At 33.4% G+C, this 26,487-nt stretch overlaps 1 protein-coding gene across 10 annotated transcripts in view; it reads left to right on the plus strand.

The window, feature by feature from the left end:
- Window positions 1–26,487, plus strand: part of CCDC88A (coiled-coil domain containing 88A) — a 113,026-nt gene that overhangs the window by 50,707 nt on the left and 35,832 nt on the right. For all 10 annotated transcript variants that reach the window (XM_058551214.1, XM_058551215.1, XM_058551218.1 and 7 more), the window contains exons 8-16: window positions 2,151–2,323; window positions 8,875–8,956; window positions 10,870–11,028; window positions 12,144–12,290; window positions 12,866–13,010; window positions 16,482–16,666; window positions 20,109–20,246; window positions 21,494–22,564; window positions 24,256–24,383. In XM_058551214.1, the coding sequence (XP_058407197.1) occupies window positions 2,151–2,323; window positions 8,875–8,956; window positions 10,870–11,028; window positions 12,144–12,290; window positions 12,866–13,010; window positions 16,482–16,666; window positions 20,109–20,246; window positions 21,494–22,564; window positions 24,256–24,383 (2,228 nt within the window). The remainder of the gene's footprint in view (window positions 1–2,150; window positions 2,324–8,874; window positions 8,957–10,869; window positions 11,029–12,143; window positions 12,291–12,865; window positions 13,011–16,481; window positions 16,667–20,108; window positions 20,247–21,493; window positions 22,565–24,255; window positions 24,384–26,487) is intronic.

The following is a 26,487-nucleotide window of genomic DNA, read 5'->3' on the forward strand; positions in this document are numbered from 1 at the left end:
GGATTGATGGGCATTGGAAAGAGCTTAATTGAAATTGGATGGCAAGATCTGTAGTAGGGCTATGTGGTTTTTTTTCTCTCTCTCAGTTCTTTATCACCTTGGAGCAGGAATAGAAAAAACTCATGGTAGGTAAGAAAAATGACATAGTGTTAGAGTCAAACTTGAATTTGAATTCCTGTTATACCTACCTTTAGATGTGTGACTTTGGTTAAGTAATTTAACCTATATGAGCCTTAGTTTCCTTATGTCTAAAAATAGACATAATACCTCTATTGCTGATAATAGTATCGGATGAGATCTTGTTGCAAAATTCCTTAGCTAGGAGTTCTATAAATATTAGTTTCTTTTTCCTTTTTCCCCAAAGAGTGAGCCATAGTCAAAGATGGCATGGTACTGTTAAATTAGAAAGTAAGGGTGACATTTAAGGGCCTAATTTAGTTCCAGGCTGAGTAGGAACTCTCGAATAGCCAGGAATAATCCGTTTGATTGGGCAGAAAGGGGGAGTTGAATGATTAAAGGTTCAGGCATAGATATGGTGACATGGGAGTAATGCTAGTAAAGGAGGCATGGCACAAAAGAGGAGTGATTCCTTCACTGGAGAAGCCTGTGTGTATGGAATAGGGAATGGATGTGGAATTGTAGAGAGAAAAAGAACTGGGAAGTCACGTTCTGTGGTTTATCAGTAGGCTTACTAGAATCTGTGAAAGTCATAGGTGGACAGACCTTCATTCAGGTGCTGAAATGTGTCCCAAGGATAAAGAAATGAATTCTGATGGGTGGTTTGATTAAAAAAAAAAGAAAAGTAATGATTCAGTGAGGGCGGTATAAGACTTGGTGATGAGAAACAAAGCAAGGAGGGTGTTTCCATGGTCCCAAGGTGGTTATTCTGCCTATTCTGTCTGAAGTAGAAGGACAGTTGAAATTGCTGTAGAAGACAATTTCTGTTTGCCTGAGAAGTTTTAAAGAAAAGCAGAAATTGGTTTAGAATAAGAGAATTTTCCAATAAATTAGAGGAATGGAAGAATATGATTGAGTGAGGTACATGTAAGTTAAATAGCTGTTAAAGTTCAGGTTTAGGATAAGTAGAAGGAGATTTGTGCCCCATGGAGGGTCTCTAGAGAAAGGAATAAAGGAAGTGTTGAGAAGTAAGCAGATTGGAACTAGTATTGCAAGAGAGAGTGCATAGTTTATGGAGTCAAGAGACTGACCTGGAGTCTTGGGATTGCTACTAGCTACTAGTGTGATCATGGACTAATCAATCTCTGTGCTTCGGTTACTTGCACAATTAAGAGATGGAGGGATCTGTTAAATCTCTCTGAGGTTGCTATTTACAATTCTAGAGCAGTGTCGTCCAATTCTGCAATGATGGCAAGATTATATTTCTGCACTGTCCAGTACAGTAACCATTAGGTACATGTGGCTGTTGTGCACTTGAAATATGGCTAGTGTGACCAAGGAACTGTATTTTTAACTTTTTAAATTTGTAATTAAATAGCCACTTATGCTACTGGCTACCATATTGGACAGCATGGTTGTCGGCATATCACTCTTGGGTTAATTTCTTTCCTATGTCAAAAAAGTCTTTTATGCCTTTCCAACAGTTGCTATGTGGTCTAGTTATTTTACCACACTTGATTTCTTTTGTTAAAAAACTAGAAATGGGCCGGCCCTGTGGCATAGCGGTTAAGTTCATGCACTGCACTTCAGCGGCCCGGGGTTCACAGGTTTGGATCCCAGGTGCGGACTGATGCACCGCTTGTCAAGCCATGCTGTGGCGGCGTCCCATATAAAGTAGAGGAAGATGGGCACGGATGTTAGCCCAGGGCCAATCTTCCTCAGCAAAAAGAGGAGGATTGACAACAGATATTAGCTCAGGGTTAATCTTCCATACACACACACAAAAAATACTAAAAACAAAAAATATTAAATCTTGTTCTAGTGTTATCTACTAAATACCTGATCCATGAACTGTTAAATGAAATTTTTAAAAATGACAGCTAAATATGACAAAGTTAAGATATTTTTGACCAATGAATTGTTTTTGATATTGTAGTACAGTACTTAGACTCAGTGAATAGTGTTGGTGTGTTTAGTTCTCTGATGTGTAGAATACTAAAAGTGATTCTGTGTTTATTTCTATATTTCCTTAGGCTATAATAGAACTCTCTGAAGAACGGGATGGTCTTCATTTTCTGCCCCATGCCTCTTCCTCTGCACAGTCACCCTGTGGTTCTCCAGGCATGAAGCGAACAGAAAGTCGACAACATCTGTCAGTGGAACTGGCTGATGCTAAGGCCAAGATAAGGAGGCTTAGGCAGGAATTGTAAGTTGCTGATTTTCAAGGCTCATTGACTTTATATGGTCGTAAAGGTGACCTAAACAATATTTTTAGGTTTATGGAATATAGATTAGTGGTTCCCCATTGCTAGCCTGTTTTCACTAGTATTTGTCAAAATGAGAAAAATAAGGAGACTGGCATAGGGTTTTCCTAATGCTAAATCTTACCAATGTAAAGGATGCCCTTTCTGAGTTTATGTCCTTCCTATCTTTGTAGTGTTAAGATATTCTTTCTTTTATAAAATAGTGTTTTTCCTTGGCAAATTGGGGTCTCTCTAATTTTTTTTATTTTTACGTTCCTTGAAATCCAAAATACTGTCAGCCACTGATACAGATCAATAGGTTTAGCTTTTTTAAAATTAATATTATAAAAAACTGAATTGTTGGCATACAGTATTACAAAATAATAATCTTGTGTGTTTATCTTCTGCATTGAGTAATTGAAATGCCTGAGTCATGTACTAAGAAATGGTAAATATTCAGATTAGTTAGTGTGATGAAATTATATTTATTTAATTTTCAAAGATCACTGCAGAAGTTAGTATAAATGTCACATAGGCATTCCTTGGTGAATCACATGTAAAGACATAACCAATCTCTGCTGGAGATTTTTTATTTTGCATTTTGAAAAGAACAAAGGATTTTTGTGTTTGGGGCTTTTTGTTGTTTTTTTTTTCCTTAGCTTGTTTTCCTGGAATTTGGGCTTCAGAGTGTAGATTTTGAACTTAAAGCTACAATATAGCAATTAAATTTACTTACTGATTATTTAAAGCAGTTGGTTTAAGAAAGTGATTGAATATGCAAGGTAGAAAAAATATACAGTCTATAGGAAAATTTGAAAACAAAAAAATACAGCTTTCATTGTGGATGTCTGCATTATTATGTATCTATTGAAATGAACACGCCCAGGATATTCTATAAACAGCTGCACCAGGAAAATTAGGGAAGAGATTGCTGTTATTAGTTTGACTGGCAGTTAATGGATAGCCTAAACAGTGAACACTAGTTCGTTCCATATAATTTAGAACAATCTTCCGCAGTCTTTAGATAAAGCATGCAATTAGAACTGCAGTGATGGCTTTGAATTCATTTAACATTTTGCACTATATTAGAATCTGATTTTTGAATAAAATTTACTTGGCCATGGAGTATATTAAGATTCCAGACAACTTAAAGGATTGATAAAGTTTGGTCTCTCATATGCTGATTGGAAAATGTAAATGAATATTTTTAACAGGTAAATAAATATGCCAGATATAGCAGGTATTCCCAGTAACTAGCATTTCATCAAATATCATCTAATGGCTTTGTTGTCCTTTGAAAAACTGTTCCTTTGTGTATTTCTTCTGTTAACATTTATTTTAAGTCTTTTTGTTAGGACGGATCTTTACTGAAGTGATGAAGTGTGGAAGTCATGGTGGATAAAAATAGTTCAGGTTGCCGTATACCTAATGGAAATAAATAATTGTAATGAGAACATGCAGATTAAGTAATAACATACTTATGGGTGATACATCAAAATATAATTGCTTTTGATTTATTAACATATAGAGCAAAAGTATAATTTGCAATTTGGATGGAAGAAGTAATTCCTTATACATTTCACTTTAATGCAGTATTTAACACTATCAAAGACTTCCTTTAATAATTCTCTCTGCCTGCATGGATCCCATGTTTTCAAAGAGTTTTTCTATCACATAAATTTTTTTTTTTTGGTGAGGAATATTAGCCCTGAGCTAACATCTGTTGCCATTCCTCCTCGTTTTGCTGAGGAAGATTGGCCCTGGGCTAACATCTGTGCCCATCTTCCTGTACTTTATATGTGGGACACCTGCCACAGCATGGCCTGATAAGTGATGCATAGGTCCGCGCCTGGGATCCAAACCTGTGAGCCCTGGGCCCCTGAAGCAGAGCATGTGAACTTAACCACTATGCCACTGGGCCGGCCCTGACTATCAGATAAATTATTAATTCTTTTTTTTTAAATAACAGGTTTATTGAGATATAATTCATGTATCAGACAATTCATCCTTTTAAAGTGTACAATTCAGTGATTTTTAGTTTATTCATTGAGTTGTACAACCATCACACACTATCTAATTTCAAGACATTTTCATCATCCTAAAAAGAAACTTCATACTAATTAGCAGTCACTCCCTATTCCCCTTTGCCTTAGGCTCCTGGCAACCACTAATATACTTTCTCTTTCCATGGATTTGCCTATTCTAGACATTTCATATAAATGGAATCAAACATTATATGGCCTTTTGTGGTTGACGTCTTTCACTTAGCATAATGTCATCAGGGTTCGTCATACTGTAGCATTTATCAGTACTTATTCCTTTTTCTGGTTGAATAATATTCCGTTATATGGATATACCACATTTTGGTTATCCATTTATCAGGACATTTGGATTGTTTCCACTTTTTGGCTATTATGAATAGTGAGCCTATGAATATTCGAGTGCACATTTTTGTGTGGACATACGTTTTCAATTCTCTTGGGTATATACCGAGGAGTGGAAATAGTAGGTCATATGGTAGCTCTATGTTTAACTTTTTGAGAAACTGTCAAACTATTTGACTGCACCATGTTACATTCCCACCAGCAATGTATGAGGGCTCCAATTTCTCTATATCCTCATCAATACTTGTTATTTTACATCTTTTTGATTATAGCCATCCTAATGTGTATGAAGTGATATCTCATTGTGGTTTTGACTTGCATTTCCCTAGTAACTAATGATGTTGAGCATCTTGTCATTTGCTTGTTGGCCATTGTATATTTTCTTCAGAGAAATGCCTATTCAGATCTTTTGTCCATTTTTAAATTGAGTTGTGAGATAAACTTTTAATGAGATCAGTGAAATAATGTGAAACTGAAGATGTATTAGAAGTCTCTATAGTCTGCAGTTGAAACACAAAAGAGTTTTGATCCTTTCTGACTTGAGGGAAAAAAAAGTGGTGTCAGGAAGGTTTCATGGCGATAGTCACATTTTGGTTGGTGTTAGGCATTAAGTAGGTCGAAAAGGCTCAATTAGTTATTCTAAGCAGAAGAAACTGCAACAAGTTCAGTGGGATATAAGGAGGGGCATGGCTAGAAAAGTTGAAAATGGTGGAGTGGATACATGGAAGGTCACGTGTGCTTTACTCAGAAGTTTGGACTTTAAGCAGTGGGAACCAATTGAAGTTTTTTTGCATAGGAGAATAACAAGATCAGATTTATGCTTTAATGAAGAGATACTAGCCTAGTGGCCAACTCTTAGTGAGTGTTCAAATTGAAAAAATAAATTCTGGTGGCAGTGTGAAGGTGAATTGAAGGACAGTCCAGGCACCAAGTGGTGTAGGCCTGATCTAAGGTTGTAACAATGAGGTTGGAGAGGAGGTAAGGGACAAGGCAGGGTCTTTGGTATAATTCCTAGTTTTCTGTAATGAGTGTCTATCTGGATGGTGAATGTCATTCACTCAGGGAACATAAGAGAGAGGAATAAGATTCAGGTGAACGGCAAGTTTAGTTTTTGACATATTTAGTTTGAGATACCTTTGAAATATCTCTGTGGAAATGATCACTGAATAATTGACTGTCTGGTCCACAATGCAGAATAGAGATTTGAAATCACTAGCTTACTAATGCAGCGTGTAAATAGTAGTTGAAACCTTGGGAGTGGATAAGACTGCTCAGAAAGAACATAAAGAATGAGAAGGATGTAATCTGAAGAACACAAACATTAAAAAGGTATTTAAGTGGTTAAGGGCAGACTTCACCATTTATTAGCCACATTATAAAACTGGCTAATAAAAAACTGTTTGACTCAGTTTCTGCATCCATAAAATGAGACTTCTGATAATACAAACTCTAGAGAGATACAGCATATTATCAAGTGTGTGAGCTTTAGCGCCATTCTGCCTGAGTGTGAATCCTGGCTCAATACTTCTTAACTGAGTGGCCAAGTTACTTAATCTTTCTAAGTCTGCTCAGTTTCCTAGCCTATTAAGTAGGAATAATAACTATTGTGACTACTGTAGTGTTGTTCTGTGAGGTAAATATGTAAAGTGAACGGTGTCTAGTACATAAATGTTCAATAAATGTAAGCTGCTATCACTGCTACTATTTCTTTAAAGGGCTCTTGTAAGGATTAAGCGTGTGGCAAAGTGTAAAGTGCCTAGCAAAAGTGCCGGGCACAGATAATGAGAGCTTGATAATTGTTAGCCAAAAAATGGGCACAAAACATGAAATCAACATAAGGGTTAGAGAATTAATATGTAGAGAAGTAGAAAAACCTAAGAGTGTGGAGTCATGGAAGCCAAAGGAGAGAGAGCATCAAGAAGAATGACGTTAACTGTATTAAATTCTTCAAAAAGATCTGAAAATAATCCATTGGCTAAAGCAATAAGGAGGTAATCAGCTCTATGAAAAACAGTGTCAGTGGGGAGGTTTGGATGGAAGTCTCATTGCTGTGGACAGAGTGGTCAAATAAGTGCAAAAAGGAATTATTAATGAGCTGGAACTCCTGGATGACTCTTTTGGAAAAATTATTTAAATTCATCACATACACCAAAGTGAATTTCAGATGCGTTAAAAAGCCAGATGTAAAAAATGAAATAATGCTGAAAGAATCAGAAAGAAATATAGAGAATATGTATATGTTCTCTAGGTGGAGAAGAGCTTTGCATAAAAGCAAAAGAAATATTTATAAAAGGTCATTGTTCTATTTGTGTAAAAAGTGTTAAATATGTAATAATCTGGGGAAAAAATAAGTGAAATTAAAAGAATTGACAATATTCCTAAGAAATTTAAACAGAGAATTTTCATATGACCCCACAAATCCACTCCTAGGTATATAGTCAAAAATTGAGAACAAGGACTCAAACAGATAGTTGTTTGCCAGTGTTCACTGCAGCCTTGTGCCCAATAGCCAAAAGGTGGAAACAACGCAAGTGTCCGTGAACAGATGGATGGATAAACAAAATGTGCTATAGGTATACAAAGGAATACTATTCAGCCATAAAAAGGAATGAAATTCTGATACCTGCTACAGCATGGATGAGCCTTGAAAACAATTTGCTAAGTGAGATAAACCAGATACAAAAGGACAAATATTGTATGATTCCACTTAAATGAAATATCTTTAATAGGCAAATTCAGAGAGACATAAAGTAGATTAAAAGTGGGGGCTGCGGGTATTGGGGAATTGGAGAGTTATTGCTCAATGGGTACAGAGTTTCTCTTTGGGGTGATGAAAAGTTTTGGGAATAGTGGTGATAGTTTAACAACATTGTAAATGTAATTAATGCTACTGAATTATACACTTAAAATGGGTAAAATTGCAATTTTATATATATGTTACCACAATAAAAAATTTATTTTTCATTTTTAAAAAAGCATTCCACAATCTGTAAAGAAATATTTGTAATAAATAACTTACAAATCACAAAAGGTAATAGCCTTTTATCAGAAGAAATTTTAATGACACAAACATAAGAAAACAAAATTAGCCTTTTCCAGTATTCAAATAAATGTAAATTAGAACAATAACAGCATTTTCCAATGGTTAAATTGTTTCACATATAGGTACTTTTATCCTCTGTTGGTTGCATTATAAATTGGTAATGACCTTTCTCGAGGGCAGTTTGACAGTATATATCAAGTACCTTTAAACCTGTAATGTACTTTTAGAAATCTGTCCCGAAATACACAGTGTTTTATGTATAATAAGTTTATTTATCAAAACATTATTTATTATAGTGGAAAATGGAGTCCACTTAAGTAAATAAATTATGGTTCCTCTATCAAAGGGAATAATTTTCCGTTAACAATTAATGGTTTTGAAAAAAATGTACAGGTGTAAGGAGATGTGAACAACAGATTGTTTTATACAATGAACATTTACCTTTTATTATTAAAGAACAGAAGGTGGAAAAGTAGAGATAGTGAGTGGAGACTTTACTTTGAGGAGCTTGGCTCTGAAGGGGAGATAGAAAATGGGAGTTAGAAGTAAAGCAGTGCAAAGAGAAAATAATTAATAGGAGAAATTTGAGGATGTTATAGGCTAAGGGAAGAAACCAATAGAGAAGTAAAGATTTTAGGTATCTGTGTGGCAGTATATAATTTCCTTTAGGCTACTGTAAATGTTGAAAATAGTTTGGAAACCCTTTTAAATAAGTGTCAGACCCAGATAGTATTTATTGTCTTGCATAAAAACTTTTCCAGCTTATTTATCTTTGGCTATGCAGAGAGGGAGAGAGGGAAAAAGAGAGAAGGGAGAATGGGAATGGAGGATGGGAGGAAAGATGAGCTATGAGGGCATTAGTCACTGAGGTTAGCCTTTGGAGAACTTTAGTGGGGAGTTTGATTGATGACAGCTAATCATATAAATTCCTAATATCCATTTCTTTGTCTTTTTCTCCTGGTCAGGATTTTGGCTAATACTGTTTTCAAATAGATATTTAGTAGTGACAATACTTGTATTAATGCAGATGATCATAGTTTTTGAAAGTTGTAATCTTATTCTTTAATAAATATTTTTTGCATTTAAGGGAGGAAAAGACTGAGCAATTGTTGGACTGTAAACAAGAACTTGAGCAAATGGAAATAGAACTAAAAAGGTTGCAACAAGAGGTTTGTACCTGGAACTTTTATTATATAGGACCACTAAGTAATTAGAAATTGACTTTTCTACTTATGATTTATAACCTTTATCTTAATGCTTTATGAGGTTACTGAGGCATAAAGAGATCTGATGACTTTTTCAGTGTTTCTCTCTTCAAAAATGCCAGAGCCAAAACTAGAAATCAAGGCCTTTGGACTTTTCTTTCTTCTGTATTGGTGCTATTCAAACGTTGCTAAGATTCAATGGAGCCTTTAGGACTGGGCCAGTTCCAAGGTTCTCTTTTTCATCTATTTGGCTTCTGTGGGCTTGGAAGCTCTACTGTAAACTGTGCTGCTTATGTGTGTCTTCCTACGTCTCCCCTCTCTGATGGTGCTTTATGTTAACTTATATATGACAGAATGCTTTTTAATTCTTCACTGTATTCTTGTTAAATAAAATCAAAACCTTTTACGTTTTAAAAATTGTTTTTATTTTGCTAAAGCTTTATGTTTTTTCATCTTGAACCAAGATTAAGAAGTCACTTCTTTTAATCACTCTGTAATGTTTCATTTTCATTTGGAGGTAGTGCATGAGATCTTCTTTAACCCATAAATTGTAAGGATTGGGGTATGGCCGGACAATTGTTTCTTCCCATTACTTCCCCTAACCTGCCATTTTGAATTCAGGAAATGCTCCACTTGCAGGATCATAAACTGGGACCTTTCTAGATGAATGAGACTGGGAGTCATAATCTTTATTTCTAGATATGGCTATGGTTGCTATTTCTCTTCTTGGTAGCAGGACTTTTTGTATGTGTGCTCCTCTTAACACAGTGGTTCTCAGTCTTTTTGGTCTCAAGACTCTTTTCACTCTTTTCAACTCTTAAAAATTAATGAGGATTGTTTCATGTGGATTATATCTACTGGTATTTACTATATTAGAAGTTAAAACTAAGAATTAAAAAAATATTTATTAATTCATTTAAAAATAATACTCAACTCATTCCACATTAACATAAAAATTATATTTTAACTAAATAACCATTATTTTCCAAAACAAAAAAAATTAGAAGATTGGTACGCTTTGACATTTTTGCAAATCTCTTTAATGCCTAGCTTAATTGAAGACTGCTGGATTCTCATATGTATTTCTGCATTCAGTCTGTTAAGATATCATATGCCGTGTAGCCTCTGGAAAACTCCACTCTCCTGAGAGAATGAGAGTGAAAAAGGAAATATGTCTTAGTATTATTATGAAAATAGTTTTAACTTCATGAACTCCCTGAAAGGGTTTCAGGGAACCGCAGAAGTCCTTGGATCACACTTTGATAACTGCTTTTCTAAAAGATTACGATAAGGCTTTTAAAAGGTTGAATTTTAATATTTGTCTTAAATGACACTGATTATATGCACTAATCATTTTACTTGAAAGCATTAAAAAAATCTCAGCAGGATTTTAGTACGTTACAACATGTCTAGATAGAAACATTATTTCTCTAAAGTAACTAATGATCAACTTTAATAATACAGTTCGCCTCTTCTGTGCTTTTACTATCTTGTATTTTAAAGTTAACTTTTTCACCTTAAATTAATTGCAAATGATTATGTTAAGTAGAGATTAACTTATTTTACTATATCCTGAATAGTTTTTACATTTCTGATAGAGAACATTATATAAAAATTTGTATATAAACATAAGTTTGTATAGTGGTATATAAACATATGTTTAAAGTACTTTTTATTTTTGGTATTAAAAAAGAAAGGCTTTATATCTCCCCATTTTAAAAATAAACTTAATTGAGTTATAGTTTGCCTACCATAAAATTCACACCTTTAAAAAAGTTCATTGTTTCTTTAGTAAATTCGTCAAATTGTACAACCAAGGATTATCAATTTTAAAATAGAAAATAATATTTAAAATATTAATATTTATTTATATTTAGAACATGAATTTGCTTTCGGATGCTCGTTCTGCAAGAATGTACCGAGATGAATTAGACGCACTTCGAGAGAAGGCAGTCAGAGTTGATAAACTTGAAAGTGAAGTCAGCAGATATAAAGAGAGGCTACATGATATTGAATTTTATAAGGCAAGAGTTGAGGTATGTGGTTATTTAAGTTATTCACAATTTTTTTCCTTAAAAGTGTTATGATTTTTCAAAATGCATTTAAAATGCACTTAATAAATGTAAGAGACTCTTGAAATACTGAGCAAACTATAAATACCTTCAGGTGTTTATGATGGATCAAGATATTGCTTAGACTTTAAAAAGGGGTTTTTGGTTATTAATTTTATCGAACTCTCTTCTTTCATTTCTTTATTTAGCATTATAGGTAGGGCAGACTTGAAGTCCTTGCCTCATAGTCAAAATAAAGTATTTATCTCTACTGATTTCAAACTTGTTTCTAGAAGTGAAAGCAAAACGTATTTCTTCTGATCACTACTCAACTCTGAATACTAGATTAGGATCATAGAAGGTGCTTCTGTCTCTCTTTATAAATATATAAATATAAACAAATTTATATCTCTTTATGTGTATATATAAACAAATCAGAAAAAAACAATTTTTCCTATTTAATGGTTGCTGTTCAGTGTTACATGAAGTTGAGTTTGACAATCATTGCATCTGCATTCCTTTTTGCTTTCTCAGTTAATTTCCTCATTGTCTGTACACAGAGGAGATTTTGGTCAATTTCAGAATGGGGAAAAGAAGGAAGGAGCCTTGGTTTATGATTTATATGAGTTTTCATTAAAGTCGTGTTATTTTGCTCAAAAACTCCAAACCCTTCCTTTTCAAGTTATAGTTTAAGTAGAGAGAAATTTTTAAATCTATTAGCAAATAAATTAAGCCCAGATTCTTGGAGACTTTGTGTCTTAAATATCTGGAAAACTACTTATACTTAGTTCCCTATCCTTGTGGCTAAGGAATTTAAATATACCCAGACAATTTTATGTGAAATTATAGTAGTATTACTCATCCTAATATAAGTACTGACTATTTTCTTTACATAATAGCTTAAATTCTAGGGGAAAAAATGAAGCCAAGAAATGTCAACTGTATTTCTATTACTCAGTAGCTTTACTCTTGCATAGAATTGTTCTTAAAGACAGCTTAATGTCTTATTTTACAATAAAGAATTTTCATGTTTTTCAGAGCTTTAAAAAATTAACAGATATTAACATATTTGTGATAAAGCCTATTTGAAATATTTATAGGAATTAAAAGAAGACAATCAAGTTTTATTAGAAACAAAAACTATGTTGGAAGACCAATTAGAAGGAACTCGAGCTCGTTCTGATAAATTACATGAATTAGAAAAAGAGAATTTACAACTAAAGGCTAAACTGCATGATATGGAAATGGTAAGTATTGTAAGGTAGATCAGTTACATGGCCTCTAAGGAAAAATTCTGAGATTCATCTGATTTCCCTATAATGACAAAGGTGGCTAGTGTCCTTGAGGCTTTAGCAGAGAAGACATAGCTAAATAAATTAGATACTCCAATTTTATATAAATACAAGAGTAGTAGAATTTTCTGCTTTTGTTACAGAGGGTTATCATTTGTTAATTTTGTCCTCTACTTTTCAAAAAACCCTGATACACTATTGTGTAAACCTGCCTTTAAAATATAGAAATAAAACTATTTGCTAAAATTTAGCATTGGGTCTGAAATCTTTTGTTATATCACTAAAACAATATATTGACTCTGAAGATGAGTTTTCAGTGTCCCCAAAGATCACTTTAAAAGGATATCAGACGCCTGATCACTATAATGACCAGTAGTAATAATTATAATAATTGATTATTGCCTTCAAACAATTTATCCTCATATTATTCAGTTTCTGATAAACAAAATTTATAGGTAATAAAATATTAGCTTTAAATTGTACTGCTTCTTAGCTTTCTTTTCTCTCCCTACTCCCTGCCAATAAAAAAGGAACGTGATATGGATAGAAAAAAGATTGAAGAACTAATGGAAGAAAATATGACTTTGGAAATGGCACAGAAACAAAGTATGGATGAATCATTACATCTTGGCTGGGAGCTGGAACAAATATCTAGAACTAGTGAACTTTCTGAAGGTATTCCCAATGTTGTTTTATTTAAATGGATGAATGTTTAAATGCAGTTGTATTTTGTATGAAGTTGTACATTTTATTGTAGTTCTTTTTCTCCCTAGCTGGAGCTGTCTCAGAAGGCCAGCTGTCTCCCTGGATATGATTTCACAGAGTAATATGTTATTTTCACATTTCTGGGTCTGGTCCTTATCTTTGCGTGTCTTACAACTTAACTTTTACGAGTGTAGTAACAGATTTGATCAGTTGTTTAGGCACTATTTCATTTTAATATTATGAGAAGCTGGAATACTAGTTTATTAATTTATTTTGAGAAATATAGCCATCTACTAAATAGAACAGAAGAGTTATATTAGCTAGTCAACATGTTCTTTGACTATAGGCAAACCTGATTCATGTTTACACAAGTCAAAACATAGTGGGAAAATTCTTAGGTGAATATGTAGCCACAGTAAAGCAAGTTAAGGATCTTTATGGCTACTTTCATCAATGTATGTAGTCTCTACTTTAGTATTATACTCACCAACCAGTCTAGCACAATTATACCCTGGAGATAATGAAATACCCCCAGATAAATTTTTTTTTTTCTTTTTTATGAGGAAGATCAGCCCTGAGCTAACATCCATGCTAATCCTCCTCTTTTTGCTGAGGAAGACCGGCTCTGAGCTAACATCTATTGCCGATCCTCCTCCTTTTGTTTCCCCAAAGCCCCAGCAGATAGTTGTATGTCATAGTTGCACATCCTGCTAGTTGCTGTATGTGGGATGCGGCCTCAGCATGGCCAGAGAGGCGGTGCACCGGTGCACACCCGGGATCCGAACCCTGGCCGCCAGTAGCGGAGTGCGTGCACTTAACCTCTAAGCCACGGGGCCGGCCCTCCCCCCAGATAAATTTTTAACTTTTGGTTCTTTTTGCCTAGGCTTCGTATTGACTTGTCCTCTTTCGTAAAGCTGGGCATATACATACCACACAGCTATTTGGGTTATAGCTTTGAGTATGCTAATAGTGATATACTTTATTGAAATTACACTCAAGTCACATTTATTTGAATTAGACTGGTTCCATAATGCCTCAGTTACCCAGTATTAGATTATTCCATCTGCTTTCCTTCCTTCAGCAAATATTTATTAAGCACTTACCATGTGTAAAATATCATACCAGGCCCTGAGGACATGGTGCTGAAGTAGACATAAGGTATGAGAGAGCTTGTACTCTTGTGCTTACAGAATAATTACTTCTACAGAGGACTCATCATATTTATTACCATTAGGCTTTTTCCTGATTTTACACTTGAGAACCTAATTTCAAATTCTGGGACCCCATGAAATTCACTACATACTAAATGATGATATTCAGCCCGTGAACTTGCTGATAAGTGTCACTGAAAATATTTGTGGAACTTTTTTTGTTGTATTCATTGTGCACTGAGTTACAAAGAAAGCAGTTAAGATTTAAATGTTTTCTACTACTAAAGTAGTTGAAATTACACTGTTAGGAGGTTCCTCATCTGTTAGGTGTGAACAATAATAGTAAGTACCTTGTAGGGTTGTTTTTTTTGTGTGTGAGGAAGATCGGCCCTGAGCTAACATCTGCCAGTCCTCCTCTTTTTTTCTGAGGAAGACTGGCCCTGGGCTAACATCCATGCCCATCTTCCTCCACTTTATATGGGACGCCGCCACAGCATGGCTTGACAAGCAGTGCGTCAGTGCACACCCGGGATCTGAACCGGTGAACCCTGGGCCGCCACAGCGGAGCATGTGCACGTAACCGCTTGTACCGTCAGGCCGGCCCGCCTTGTAGGGTTGTTTTGAGGATTGGATTTGTTAATACTTATGAAGTCCTTAGAACAGTGCTTGGTAATTAGTAAGCATTTGAATGTTTTTATTATTATTATTATTATTACCTGGTAAATAGCATTTGAATGATTATCATCATCATCATCATCATTATTATGTCACAGTTGTTTTGCATTTGATCTTAGCTGGAGTCATGAACTTCAATATTTGTTTTAATGTGGGGTAGTTTTTGGTTTTTTTAATTATACAAGGGACTTCCTAGAAAATTTGCAAAATGTGGAAAAATATAAACGAGAAAATTAGTCACTAATGATTTCTAAATCACTTATATTTTTAAAAATTTGCTTACAGAATTTTTCTACACATACATAGATATTTTAGACGTCATCAGATCCATGTGTATATACAATTCAGGTTCCTTTTTTCCACATAGGCATTCTCCCATGTTGTTAAAAATGTGTTATAAGCATCCTTTTTAGTTCTTCGTAGTCTGACCTGCAGCTTCTTTGAAGCACAGTCATAGTATGAAAGTATTATTAAGGTATATCATGTAGTGTAGTCTGATCTTGTTTATTTGAAAAGCATGACTACAAATCATGAATTGGAGTTTTACTAATGAAGACTTGGACAACTAATGGAATTTAAAAAGTCAGTGACTATCTGGTATACCAGCTTCAAATAAAAGAGTAACGATATGCTGACTAGAACAAAAGCTGGAGATAAGAATTGAGACTTTCTTCACTTAAAATCTGGGGGATATTTTACCCTACCTAATTTTGAAAAGAATGTAAGCTTGTGGGGATATATGGTGTGTGTGTGTGTATTTCTTTGCTTTTTATGATGGAGAATTTCAAACATACTTAAAAGTAGATAGACCTAGAAATGCCTTCCTGTACTTTTATCCATTTCTCTTCCTGAAATTGAGGATTTCAAAATAAATTTTTGGCATCATATTTCATATGTAAATCCTAATATTTTTATATAATCAAAATATTTAATGAATCTGCTATAGGGTTATTAAAAAATAATTATTTTGGCTTACTGGAGAGCATCATTTACAGAACTAGAAACTGAGTTTTCTTATTTTAAAAAATGTAGTGCTGAAATCTACTTAGAGAGATGGTTTCCCTTGGCAAAATGGAGTAGATGTTGCTCTTTACACTTAAGTGTAGCAGGGATTCTTCATTTACAGAAAGACTCTTTCAAGGGGACCAGTGTATACTGTCTTGCCTTTCTCAGAATCAGATTAGGATTTTTTTTCCCTCAAACTGTCTTCCTTTAAATTTTTGAAGGTGTGGCATAGGATATGCTTTATACTTATTTGAGTCACACAGTCACTTTCTGAGATACACAGGGCAATAACTATATTTTGTACGAGTAATCTAAGATTAGGTTAAAGTGGCTTGGAGTTGTCAAGTAGTTAATTTCCCATGAAACTAGAACTGGAACTCTAGTCTCTTCAGTCTAAATTTTGTACTTTTTTCACTAGAATGCTTATGGATGCATTACAAATTCAAGATTTACCTTTTATCTGTTATTTTTTTCATTGCATCTATCTTGTATAACTTTATAAATTTTTTATCAAGTTAAGGACCAGGTGACGTAGTGCGTTTACACTCAATATTTTAAATAGTAAAAAGTAAAGATAGTTTTACCAATGACATGTTTTTGAATATTATAGCACCACAGAAATCCTTGGGCCATGAGGTGAATGAGTTGACATCAAGTAGATTATTGAAGTTGGAGATGGAAAACCAGAGTTTGACAAAAACTGTAGAAGAGCTTCGGAGTACTATGGATTCTGCAGAAGGCAACACTTCCAAAATCTTGAAAATTGAAAAAGAAAATCAAAGACTGAGTAAAAAGGTAAATAAAAATGTTTAATGTAATGTTAAAAAATATATGTAAATGTATAAATAAATAGCACTGTGGTAGAACATTTATTTTCCAGTTTTTAATGTACCTTCAATTTTAACTTATGGAAATTTTCAAACATGCATAAATGTGAAGTGAATGAACTCCTATACTCATTATTCAGCTTCAACAATTATTAACTTATAGTCAATTTTATTTTTACCCCTGCCTGCTCTCCCCACAACCACTAGAAGATTTTGAAGTAAATCCTAGACATCATATCATTTCACTAAAAGTATCTCCAAATATATCTCTAAAAAGTAAGGAATTTTTTAAAAAACAAGAACAGTGACTTTATTACATTTAATACATTAATAATTTTTGGTCAGCATTTCAATTTCTCCAATTGTATTATGATTTGGGTTTTTTTTAATGTTTTGTTTGAATCTGAATCCAAATAAGATCAATATGTTCAATCAACTGATGTGTCCCTTAAGTCTTTTTTAGTCTATAGATTTACTCTTTTTTCCTAGCACTTTTTGTGTTGAGGAAACCAGGTTGTTTATCTAATAGAGTTTCCCTACAATCTAGATTTTGCTGACTGCATCCTTTTTGTGTCACTTAGCAAGTTCTTTTGTCCCCTGTATTTCCTGTTTTAACTGTAGGCTTAATCAGGTTCAAATTAAGTTTTTAGTGAGAATATTCATAAGGAATATATATATTTCAATCAGGAGGCACATGTCTGGTTGTCTTTTTGTGATGTTGGTTGTCATGGAAAAACCATTTGCTTAGATCTTTTAATTAAGCAGAGGTTGCTACATCCTGATATTATAATTATATCATCCCTTCTTAATTTGGTAGCTAGAGTATTTCTAGAAAGAAAAACCTTCTTTTAAAAACTGTTGGTTTAAAAAAAACGACCACCATCAGTTACTCTGAGGAACACCCCTTATGGAAAAAGCAGGATAAATGATTCCCTTTATTTACTAGTTTCCTCATAATGAATTGGTTTGCTCATATCCTCCTGAGATAATTAATGAGTGAGTTTGTTGTTTGTTTTATGTCATTATGAACTCATGGATTTAAAAATATTTGAAGAGTTTCAATCCACTGCATTTATTTTTCTTACTATCTCAGCTCTTTAAGTTGCTTCCTGAATCCTTATGACACGACCTTTAAACTCCTTAAGAGCATCCTTGGTTTCTGCCATGACAAAATGTTCTGTGCTCCTTATGAACATTTCTGCCCCAGACCTGGAAACAGCCGTTTCTCCAAAAAGCCCTTGTGCCTTTTAGTAGAAAATGATATTTAAAGACCACAATTTAGACATTATGAAACCTGAATTTTAGGTAGTCTTTGGTTAAACAGAAATATTCCAATTGAGTGACGGTTAGACCAAGTAATTTATTTTTGCATATCTTTGCATACACACACACATTTTACATAATAGAATTGTATCATAAAAACATATATGATGTTTTTATCATGAACACCTCCATCACATCTACTCCTCCAAATGTGCTATCACTTTTGTTTCCAGTTCTTGTTCACTATGAACAATACTGTAATAAATATTCTTACTCATATGTCCTTATGAATTAGTTCTTATTTCTGTATGTAATCAACCATGTCTAGTTTCTCCTTTGATAGATTCTAGGTTTCCAGACTCAGTTATGAAAATTTCCCTATCCTTTAGACCAGTTGTTTTCAACTATAGTATGCATCAGAATCACCTGTAGTGCCTGTTAAAATACAGATTGCTGAGCCTCATGCCTAGAGTTTCTGATTGGGTAGTGGGGGCTAAGAGTTCTCATTTCTAAGAAGTTCCTGGTGATGCTCATCCTGCTGTTTTGGAGCCATGCTTTGAGAACCACTGCCTTAGGTAACGCAAATAGACTTCTTGATTTTTCTTGTAAGATTTTTACTTTTTTAAAACATTTTTGTATCATCTTTAATTCATTAACCAAATAATCTTAATAAGCATTTGACAATCAATATAGTGTGGGAGTAGGAGTGGCCATTTAGAACTTGGAACAGTTTTATTTTGGTTGTCATTATAATTGGATCTATAAGTTATTTGATTTTGAAATTAGCTTTGAGGTCTAATTAGTAAATTCTTAGTGATTCTAGCAATTTTTGGTAAGTTCATTGTATGAAAGATTTCTTTTGTAAATTGAATGATTCACTTGAATTTCATTGATGTAAAACAACAAATGAGTTTAATTAAATAATTATTATCCATATATTTCAATCTATAATAGGAGAACCAGATTAATTAGTTAATAGCTAAAAGCTTCCTGAACGTGTATATTAATGTTGAATTGAGTTCCTGGTGCAGTTATCTTCCATTGATATTAAAATAGAAAAATTCAACTTGCTTTGTGTAGGACTATTAGAATTCTTAGAATTCTTCACCATTGATATAACGATTTAAGTACTATTTAAACCTGAAGTGGAATATTTTATTTAGCTAAATCTTTTTTTTTTTATTACCTGGTTTGACTATGTTATATAATAATGAAAAAATCAATGGTTTGGCATATTTTGAACTTGAATTTGCTTCTTCATACTTATTAACCACATATTTTATTGTATCTTTAAACTTTGGAATTGAAAGTAAATTTCATCCTAGAATATAAATATTTGCTGGAGTTTTGTTCAGCTCTTTTTTCTCTAGTATTATTCTCCTTTTTTCTCCCTCTTTCCTTTTTATTTTAAACCAAATCCCTTTTGTTTCCTTATTAAACTTATACCATTTCTCACCTTTTCCTTCATGCTTTTTGTATTCTCGTCTTTCTTATTGTTCACTGAATTCCTTGACTATAAATAAAATTTTACTTTACAAATTCACTCAAGCCAAGAAAGTCTTTCAGTAAGATTTGAACAGTCTTCATATAGCACATGCTTATCATGTATTCAATTGGATTTATCTTTGTGTTTAGAAGTAGAAATTTGCCTTCAAAGATGCAGAGGATGAGAAAGATAGTCATGTCTGCATATTTTATACAGCTGCTAAAATTTTTAGCCTAGACTATTGCTTGAATTTCTCTACTGAATTCTTAAATTTCACTGTTTGGATATTAAAACTGATTTTATCCTTTCTTCATCAATCTTTAAGCAGTATCCTTTTTTTTTTTTTTAAACGTCATTTTAATTTTTTTTTTTTATTTTATTTATTTTTTTTCCACCAAAGCCCCAGTAGATAGTTGTACATCATAGTTGCACATCCTTCTAGTTGCTGTATGTGGGACACGGCCTCAGCATGGCCAGAGAAACGGCTCATCGGTGCGCGCCCAGGATCCGAACCCGGGCTGCCAGCAGCAGAGCGCGCGCACTTAACCGCTAAGCCACGGGGCCGGCCCAAGCAGTATCCTTTATTATCTTTTATTTTGACATGTTTCCACTATTGTAAAATATTTAACGATATATTGTTTTGTGATTTAATTTTCTCCAGGTTGAAATTCTTGAAAATGAGATTATTCAAGAAAAGCAAAGTCTTCAGAATTGTCAGAATTTAAGCAAGGATCTAATGAAGGAGAAAGCTCAGCTTGAAAAAACAATTGAAACACTTAGAGAAAATTCAGAGAGACAGGTTCATAAATTTCCTATTAAACGATGTATTTTAAAATTTACTAACAAAGTTATTTTAAAGTTTATGCAAACAAAATGTTCATATAACGTTCAAGGGAAATATTTTAGAATTTTTTAGATTTTGAAGTAACTATAGTTTTATCTCATTTTCTATCCCATGTATTTTAGGAAAGATGAAAGGAAAGCTTAGAATATTTAAAATTGCCAATGTCATTAATAATTATTTAGTATAAAATTTTGTAGTACCTGAGCTTTCAAGTGTCTGTGGAATTGGGCTGCAAATTCTAAAGTCCCTGAGTGAAGTTGGGGAGAAATTGTTGGGGAGAAATGCAGGTGTACCCTGACCCCACTAAAGAGGGAGAAGTGATGGCAGCAACCATCTTGGATACTTTCAAATTTATTTTCAAGTGTTTTTTGGTCATTCTCATTTTTTGCTTGAGGAAAATGACAACTGGATAGATTGAGTGACTTGCTATTTTAAAATTTCTATTCATTTTTTAGAAGTAAAATGATTTGTTTTATATTATCTAGGTATAGTCCTCAGGCCGCCTGTAAAAATACAGATTTCTTTGGAACTACAGAACAAAAATTCCAGAGCTAAGCATGAATCTGCACTTTTACAAGGTTCTCAGGGGGTTAACACACTAAATTTTGAGAACCATTATATTAAGCCATAGTATAAATCGTATAGATTAGTTTTCAAATGTTTCAGGGGATTTTGTTATTTTGATGTTTTCAAATTATAATTATTTTGGGAAATTAATACATACTCATACACACCTATATATATATATATATATATATACAGCAAATATTAATACAGCAAATATCTAATACAGCAAATATTAACTGAGGACCCACTGTGTATAGGCGTTGTAAAATTTATTTAATGAAAGGAGAAGCTTATATCCTCAAGAAGATATGTGTGTATGTTTCACCTGTATTCATATTTGTACTTGACACATGTAACTATAAATAATCTGATGATCATTTCAGTTAATATTAAATACACCTTTCTTGACCATTCCTTTATGTTATGAACTTCCTAAAGACATGAACTTTAACAACCTGGCAGTACATGTACACAGTGGCCTCGCAGTAAACATTTGTCAAAATTATTTGCAGGCTAGCACAGTTTTCTGTTCTGATTTCTCTGTTAGGTTTTGAAAGGGAAAAACTATGTAATTTAAAATATTGAGTTTTTGCTCAATTAAGTTTTTAATTTTCTCCTTTCTTTTTAAAAATTAGATTAAAATATTGGAACAAGAAAATGAACATCTGAATCAAACTGTGTCTTCCTTAAGGCAGCGCTCCCAGATAAGTGCTGAAGCAAGGGTGAAAGACATTGAAAAAGAAAATAAAATTCTCCATGAATCTATCAAAGAAACAAGTAGCAAGCTAAGCAAGACTGAATTTGAAAAAAGACAAATTAGAAAAGAATTGGAACATTATAAAGAGAAAGGAGAACGAGCAGAGGAACTTGAAAACGAATTGCACCATCTTGAAAAAGAAAATGAATTGTTACAGAAAAAGATAACCAATTTAAAAATTACTTGTGAAAAAATTGAGGCCTTAGAACAAGAAAATTCAGAGCTAGAAAGAGAAAATAGGAAATTAAAAAAAACATTGGATAGCTTTAAAAATCTTACTTTTCAGTTAGAATCCCTAGAAAAAGAGAACTCCCAACTCGATGAGGAAAACTTAGAACTGCGAAGGAATGTGGAATCTTTGAAGTGTGCAAGCATGAAAATGGCTCAGCTACAACTAGAAAATAAAGAACTGGAAAGTGAAAAAGAGCAACTTAAGAAGGGTTTAGAGCTCATGAAAGCATCTTTCAAGAAAACAGAACGCTTAGAAGTTAGCTACCAGGGTTTAGATACAGAAAATCAAAGGCTACAAAAAGCTCTAGAAAACAGCAATAAAAAAATTCAACAATTAGAGAGTGAACTACAAGACTTAGAGATGGAAAATCAAACATTGCAAAAAAACCTAGAAGAGTTAAAAATATCTAGCAAAAGACTAGAACAGCTAGAAAAAGAAAATAAATCATTAGAGCAAGAGACTTCTCAACTAGAAAAGGATAAAAAACAACTGGAGAAGGAAAATAAGAGACTCCGACAACAAGCAGAGATAAAAGATACCACGTTAGAAGAAAATAATGTGAAAATTGGAAATTTGGAAAAAGAAAACAAAACCCTATTCAAAGAGATTGGTATTTATAAAGAATCCTGCATTCGTCTGAAAGAATTAGAGAAAGAAAATAAGGAGCTTGTGAAAAGAGCAACTATTGATATAAAAACTTTGGTTACACTACGTGAGGTAAATATACTTACCTAAATTTAAGGCAAACATTTTTTATATTTGTAACTCAAGGCTTCTTTTAAGTTTTATTGGAACTCGTCAGTAATTTGCATCATCTGTTTATGGTTCAAAGTAGAAACTTGAAATTAGAACTAGAAACAGTTTCCAAGCTTCCTGCTTTTTGTTAAACTAAGAAGTACATATAAATTGTATTTTTTAAGAAATTGTAGTAATAAGGTTTCCATGTGGTATCTGACTTGTTACATTATAATTTTATACTTTTATTTCAAAATAATATTAAAATATTTGATCAAGACTCTTACTGAATGCTAAGTATAACAGGAAGCATGATAGCTTGTATTTATTGAATGCTAACTATGTGCCAAGTACTGGGCTAAGGACTTCATAAGTTGTATTTATGTATATTTGTATAATTTTTATGACCAATCCTCTATAGATATTATCTCCATTAGATTAGAGAACTGAGGTTTGGAGATATTAAGTAACTTACTTAGGATCACACGGCTAATAAATGGCGGAGTTGGATTGCTGGATTCAAATTCAAATCTTTCAGATTCCAAAGCCCCATAAATTTTGACCTCTAAGCCAGAGCAAGCAAATCAGGTTGAACTTAAAGGTCAACAATGAACAATTGGTATTTGCTTGGATCTATGTGTTGAGAAGAATTCTGAAATTTATAGGAGTGGATTGGCAATAGGTCCTGTGAAATATAGTTGGTGCAAATCAGAAGATCACATGCTTGGCTCTTTTTTTGGTGTCCTGTGCTATACTATATATGATAACCCTTTAAGTTCAGTTAGAAAGTATCTTAGTTAGATTCTGGCAGAAAGTCACATTGGGAAGTCTGCATTTCTGCTAAAGAGGCATTGAGAGGGAACTTTCTTAGCCTTTCATTTTTTTTCTTTCTGTTCTACAGTCTCACAAACATAAACAACAGCTTCCTTGTGCCTGATCTTCTAAGAATTCCCCCAGTTCTTTTTTTTTTTTTTTTTTTGGTGAGGAAGATTCACACTGAGCTAACGTCTGTTACCAATCTTCCTCTTTTTTTTGCTTGAGGAAGATTAGCCCTGAGCTAACATCCATGCCAGTCTTCCTCTATTTTGTATGTGGGTCGCCACCACAGCGTGGCTGACGAGTGGTATAGGTTCCTGCCTGGGATCTGAACCCGCGAACCTGGGCCACCGAAGCGCAGCATGCCAAACTCAACCACTATGCCACAGGGCCAGCCCTTCCTGCTAGTTCTTCAGATCGATATCTTAAGCCTCTTCCACTGGGAGAGTGGTGCTTGTGGTGAGAGAAGGGTGTTGTATCCAACATATATTCACAGGAAGAAATGTGCACCAAAGTTCTAGCTCATTGTTAAAAAGTTAATGGATATGTGTTTTTTTTCCCCACAGTTCTCAAACCTAAGGTTTGTATTCACAAGTAAAGAGTTTATCCTTTTAGTTTTTAACAGTAAAAAGTTGAAAAAAAGTATTGGCAAAAGAAAGAAGGAAAACAGCTTTGTTTGAACTAGATGATAATTTTGTTAACCACTTTTTAATGATGAAGGAAAAGTTCAACATTTTTGTCTTTCTGGGTTTGAATTATGTATATATCTGGATGGTGGTAATTAGAATTTTGGCTGAATTTCTTAGATGTCTATGTTATTTATACTTACGTGAGTTTTGCATTCCTTTTAAAATAAGGATTTGGTCAGTGAAAAATTGAAGACCCAACAAATGAATAATGATCTTGAAAAATTAACTCATGAGCTTGAGAAGATAGGGTTAAATAAAGAGCGACTCTTACGTGATGAGCAAAGTACTGATGACAGGTGAGTTTTAAGTCTGTTTGGTGACAGTTGAAATTATATTTGTTTGCTCAAATATTGATTCTTTCCTGTACTAGTTACAGAATACATTTATTTATTTCACCCCATTTCTGGTTCCTTTCTTCTCTTAGAGAAAGTTCTGTAAGGAAAAAAAGTAAAAAATCAGATAAAGACAACCTAATATTGATATAAGAAAAAAAAATGCTAAAATGTTACTATATAAATACAGTTACATTATAGGAAAACAGGATGCTGCCCAGGTAGCAGAAGATCAGAGGCTATAATTGCCTGTAAAAGTAGAATGAGACGTTAACAACAAACAAACCCTTCTCTTGTGAAATGCACAGTCAATTTAAGCAAGTTATTTTTTATTTGAATCATGTGCTTAAATGCCTCAGTTCTTTCTTTGATTTTGTGTGCCAAAAGGTGGACTTAAAGAGAATGGAGGAAAAGTATGAAACAAAGGAAAATATACGGAGAAGGAATTAGGTATAAAAATAACGTGGAAAACTAAGCCTTGACAAACAGAGTAAAAAATTAACTTATATACTCTTTAATTTTGAGAATGATCAATAGAGGTTTAAAGAAAATTTATATTCTCCCATGGTAATTGTAGTCTATCTCGAACAGTTATTCGAATTTTCAAGTAGCCTACTATTTAGCATCTCGTTTGCCACATGATTCTAGCTAGAATAGAAGTGTGTATTGTTACAAATGTTGTTTTATGTAGACTAAATTTTAATTCATTGGAATTTTTGTAATTATTTAATTTGTATTTTATCATTACCCATTATTACTGTTCTAATAAGCATTTATATTCTATGTTAAATGTATATAGAAGAAATTAATGCTGATTATATGGGGTTTATGTAATTTTGAGAATATTCAAAGTTAATAGAATAGATTGATACTTCTAAAGGTTAGTTCTGTAATAACAAAGAGAGGTAATTTGAGGCATTTATTCTAGCAATCAATTCAAGCAACCATAATTGAATTAATTATACAGATATTTCATGAGAAAATATTTTTTATTTGAGTTAAACCCATGGTTAAGGGCCAATTTAGTTGATTATCTTTTAATATAGATACTGAATATGCATCATTTCTTTATTCAAACAGATTTATTACCTGCCATGTGTAAGACATTTAAAGAGTAGAGTGCAAAGAAAAAAAAAAGTGGAGTAGACCATGTAGCTGCCCTAACTGACCCTGTTACAAATTTATGAACCCAGCTCTAGATGGCCCTTCATACTGTTTGGCACCTCTTCCCAAACCTTAATTCATACAATTAGTCTTGTTAACTGAGCTCTTATTTTCTGCTGAGTTCTTATTATCTGCTAATCATCAAGCATCAAAGAAATGATAATGCTTCAGCTGAACCTTGAAGAATGACAGAAATTTGCAAGGTGGAAATGCTGGGGAAGGGCATTGGGCATTCCATGCAAATAAAGCACAAACGTGTGGTGAGCAATTCTTAGAGTGACATGAAAGATGGGTTAGAAAAGAGGCAAATTTGGAGGCATGGAGACCAGTTAGGAAGCCATTGTAATAGTCTAGGCAAGATGTGATGCATTTATTAATCCACACATATTTATTTATATAATGAAAGCATTAGATATGGAGATAAGGATATATATTGAACTAAAACTTTTAGGAAGTAGAATTGAGAGCAGGTAATAACTATGATCAAATCTGGGGGATCAGGAAAAGAAGTGTCTTAAGCCACTAAACCAGCTTCTTTCTCAGCCAGTAAGTTAGCCTCAATGTCACAAAGAAAATAAAAGCTCACAGACATAAATTCCTTTAACATTCCATCCCCTCCATCTTGGAATTTATATATATTTGCATCTGTCTTTACCTCTAATCTCAAATGGTGTTCCTAATTCCTTTGTTAGTCTAACCTTTTCATCTTTCCAATTGATGTCATTCCCTCTTACCTCCTTTGAAGATACAATTACTAAGATATTTATTCTCGCCATCAAGGAATATATAGTCTACTTGTGGAATTGAATGTATAAAAAGATCAATTAAATTGCAACCAAGTAAATTTAGTGGTAGAATTGTAAACAGAGTACTATGTGATCACTCTTGTCTTTTTCTTTTAACA

Source organism: Diceros bicornis, chromosome 12 (genome assembly GCF_020826845.1).
Source record: "Diceros bicornis minor isolate mBicDic1 chromosome 12, mDicBic1.mat.cur, whole genome shotgun sequence".
In the NCBI taxonomy this organism is placed as follows: Eukaryota; Metazoa; Chordata; class Mammalia; order Perissodactyla; family Rhinocerotidae; genus Diceros; species Diceros bicornis.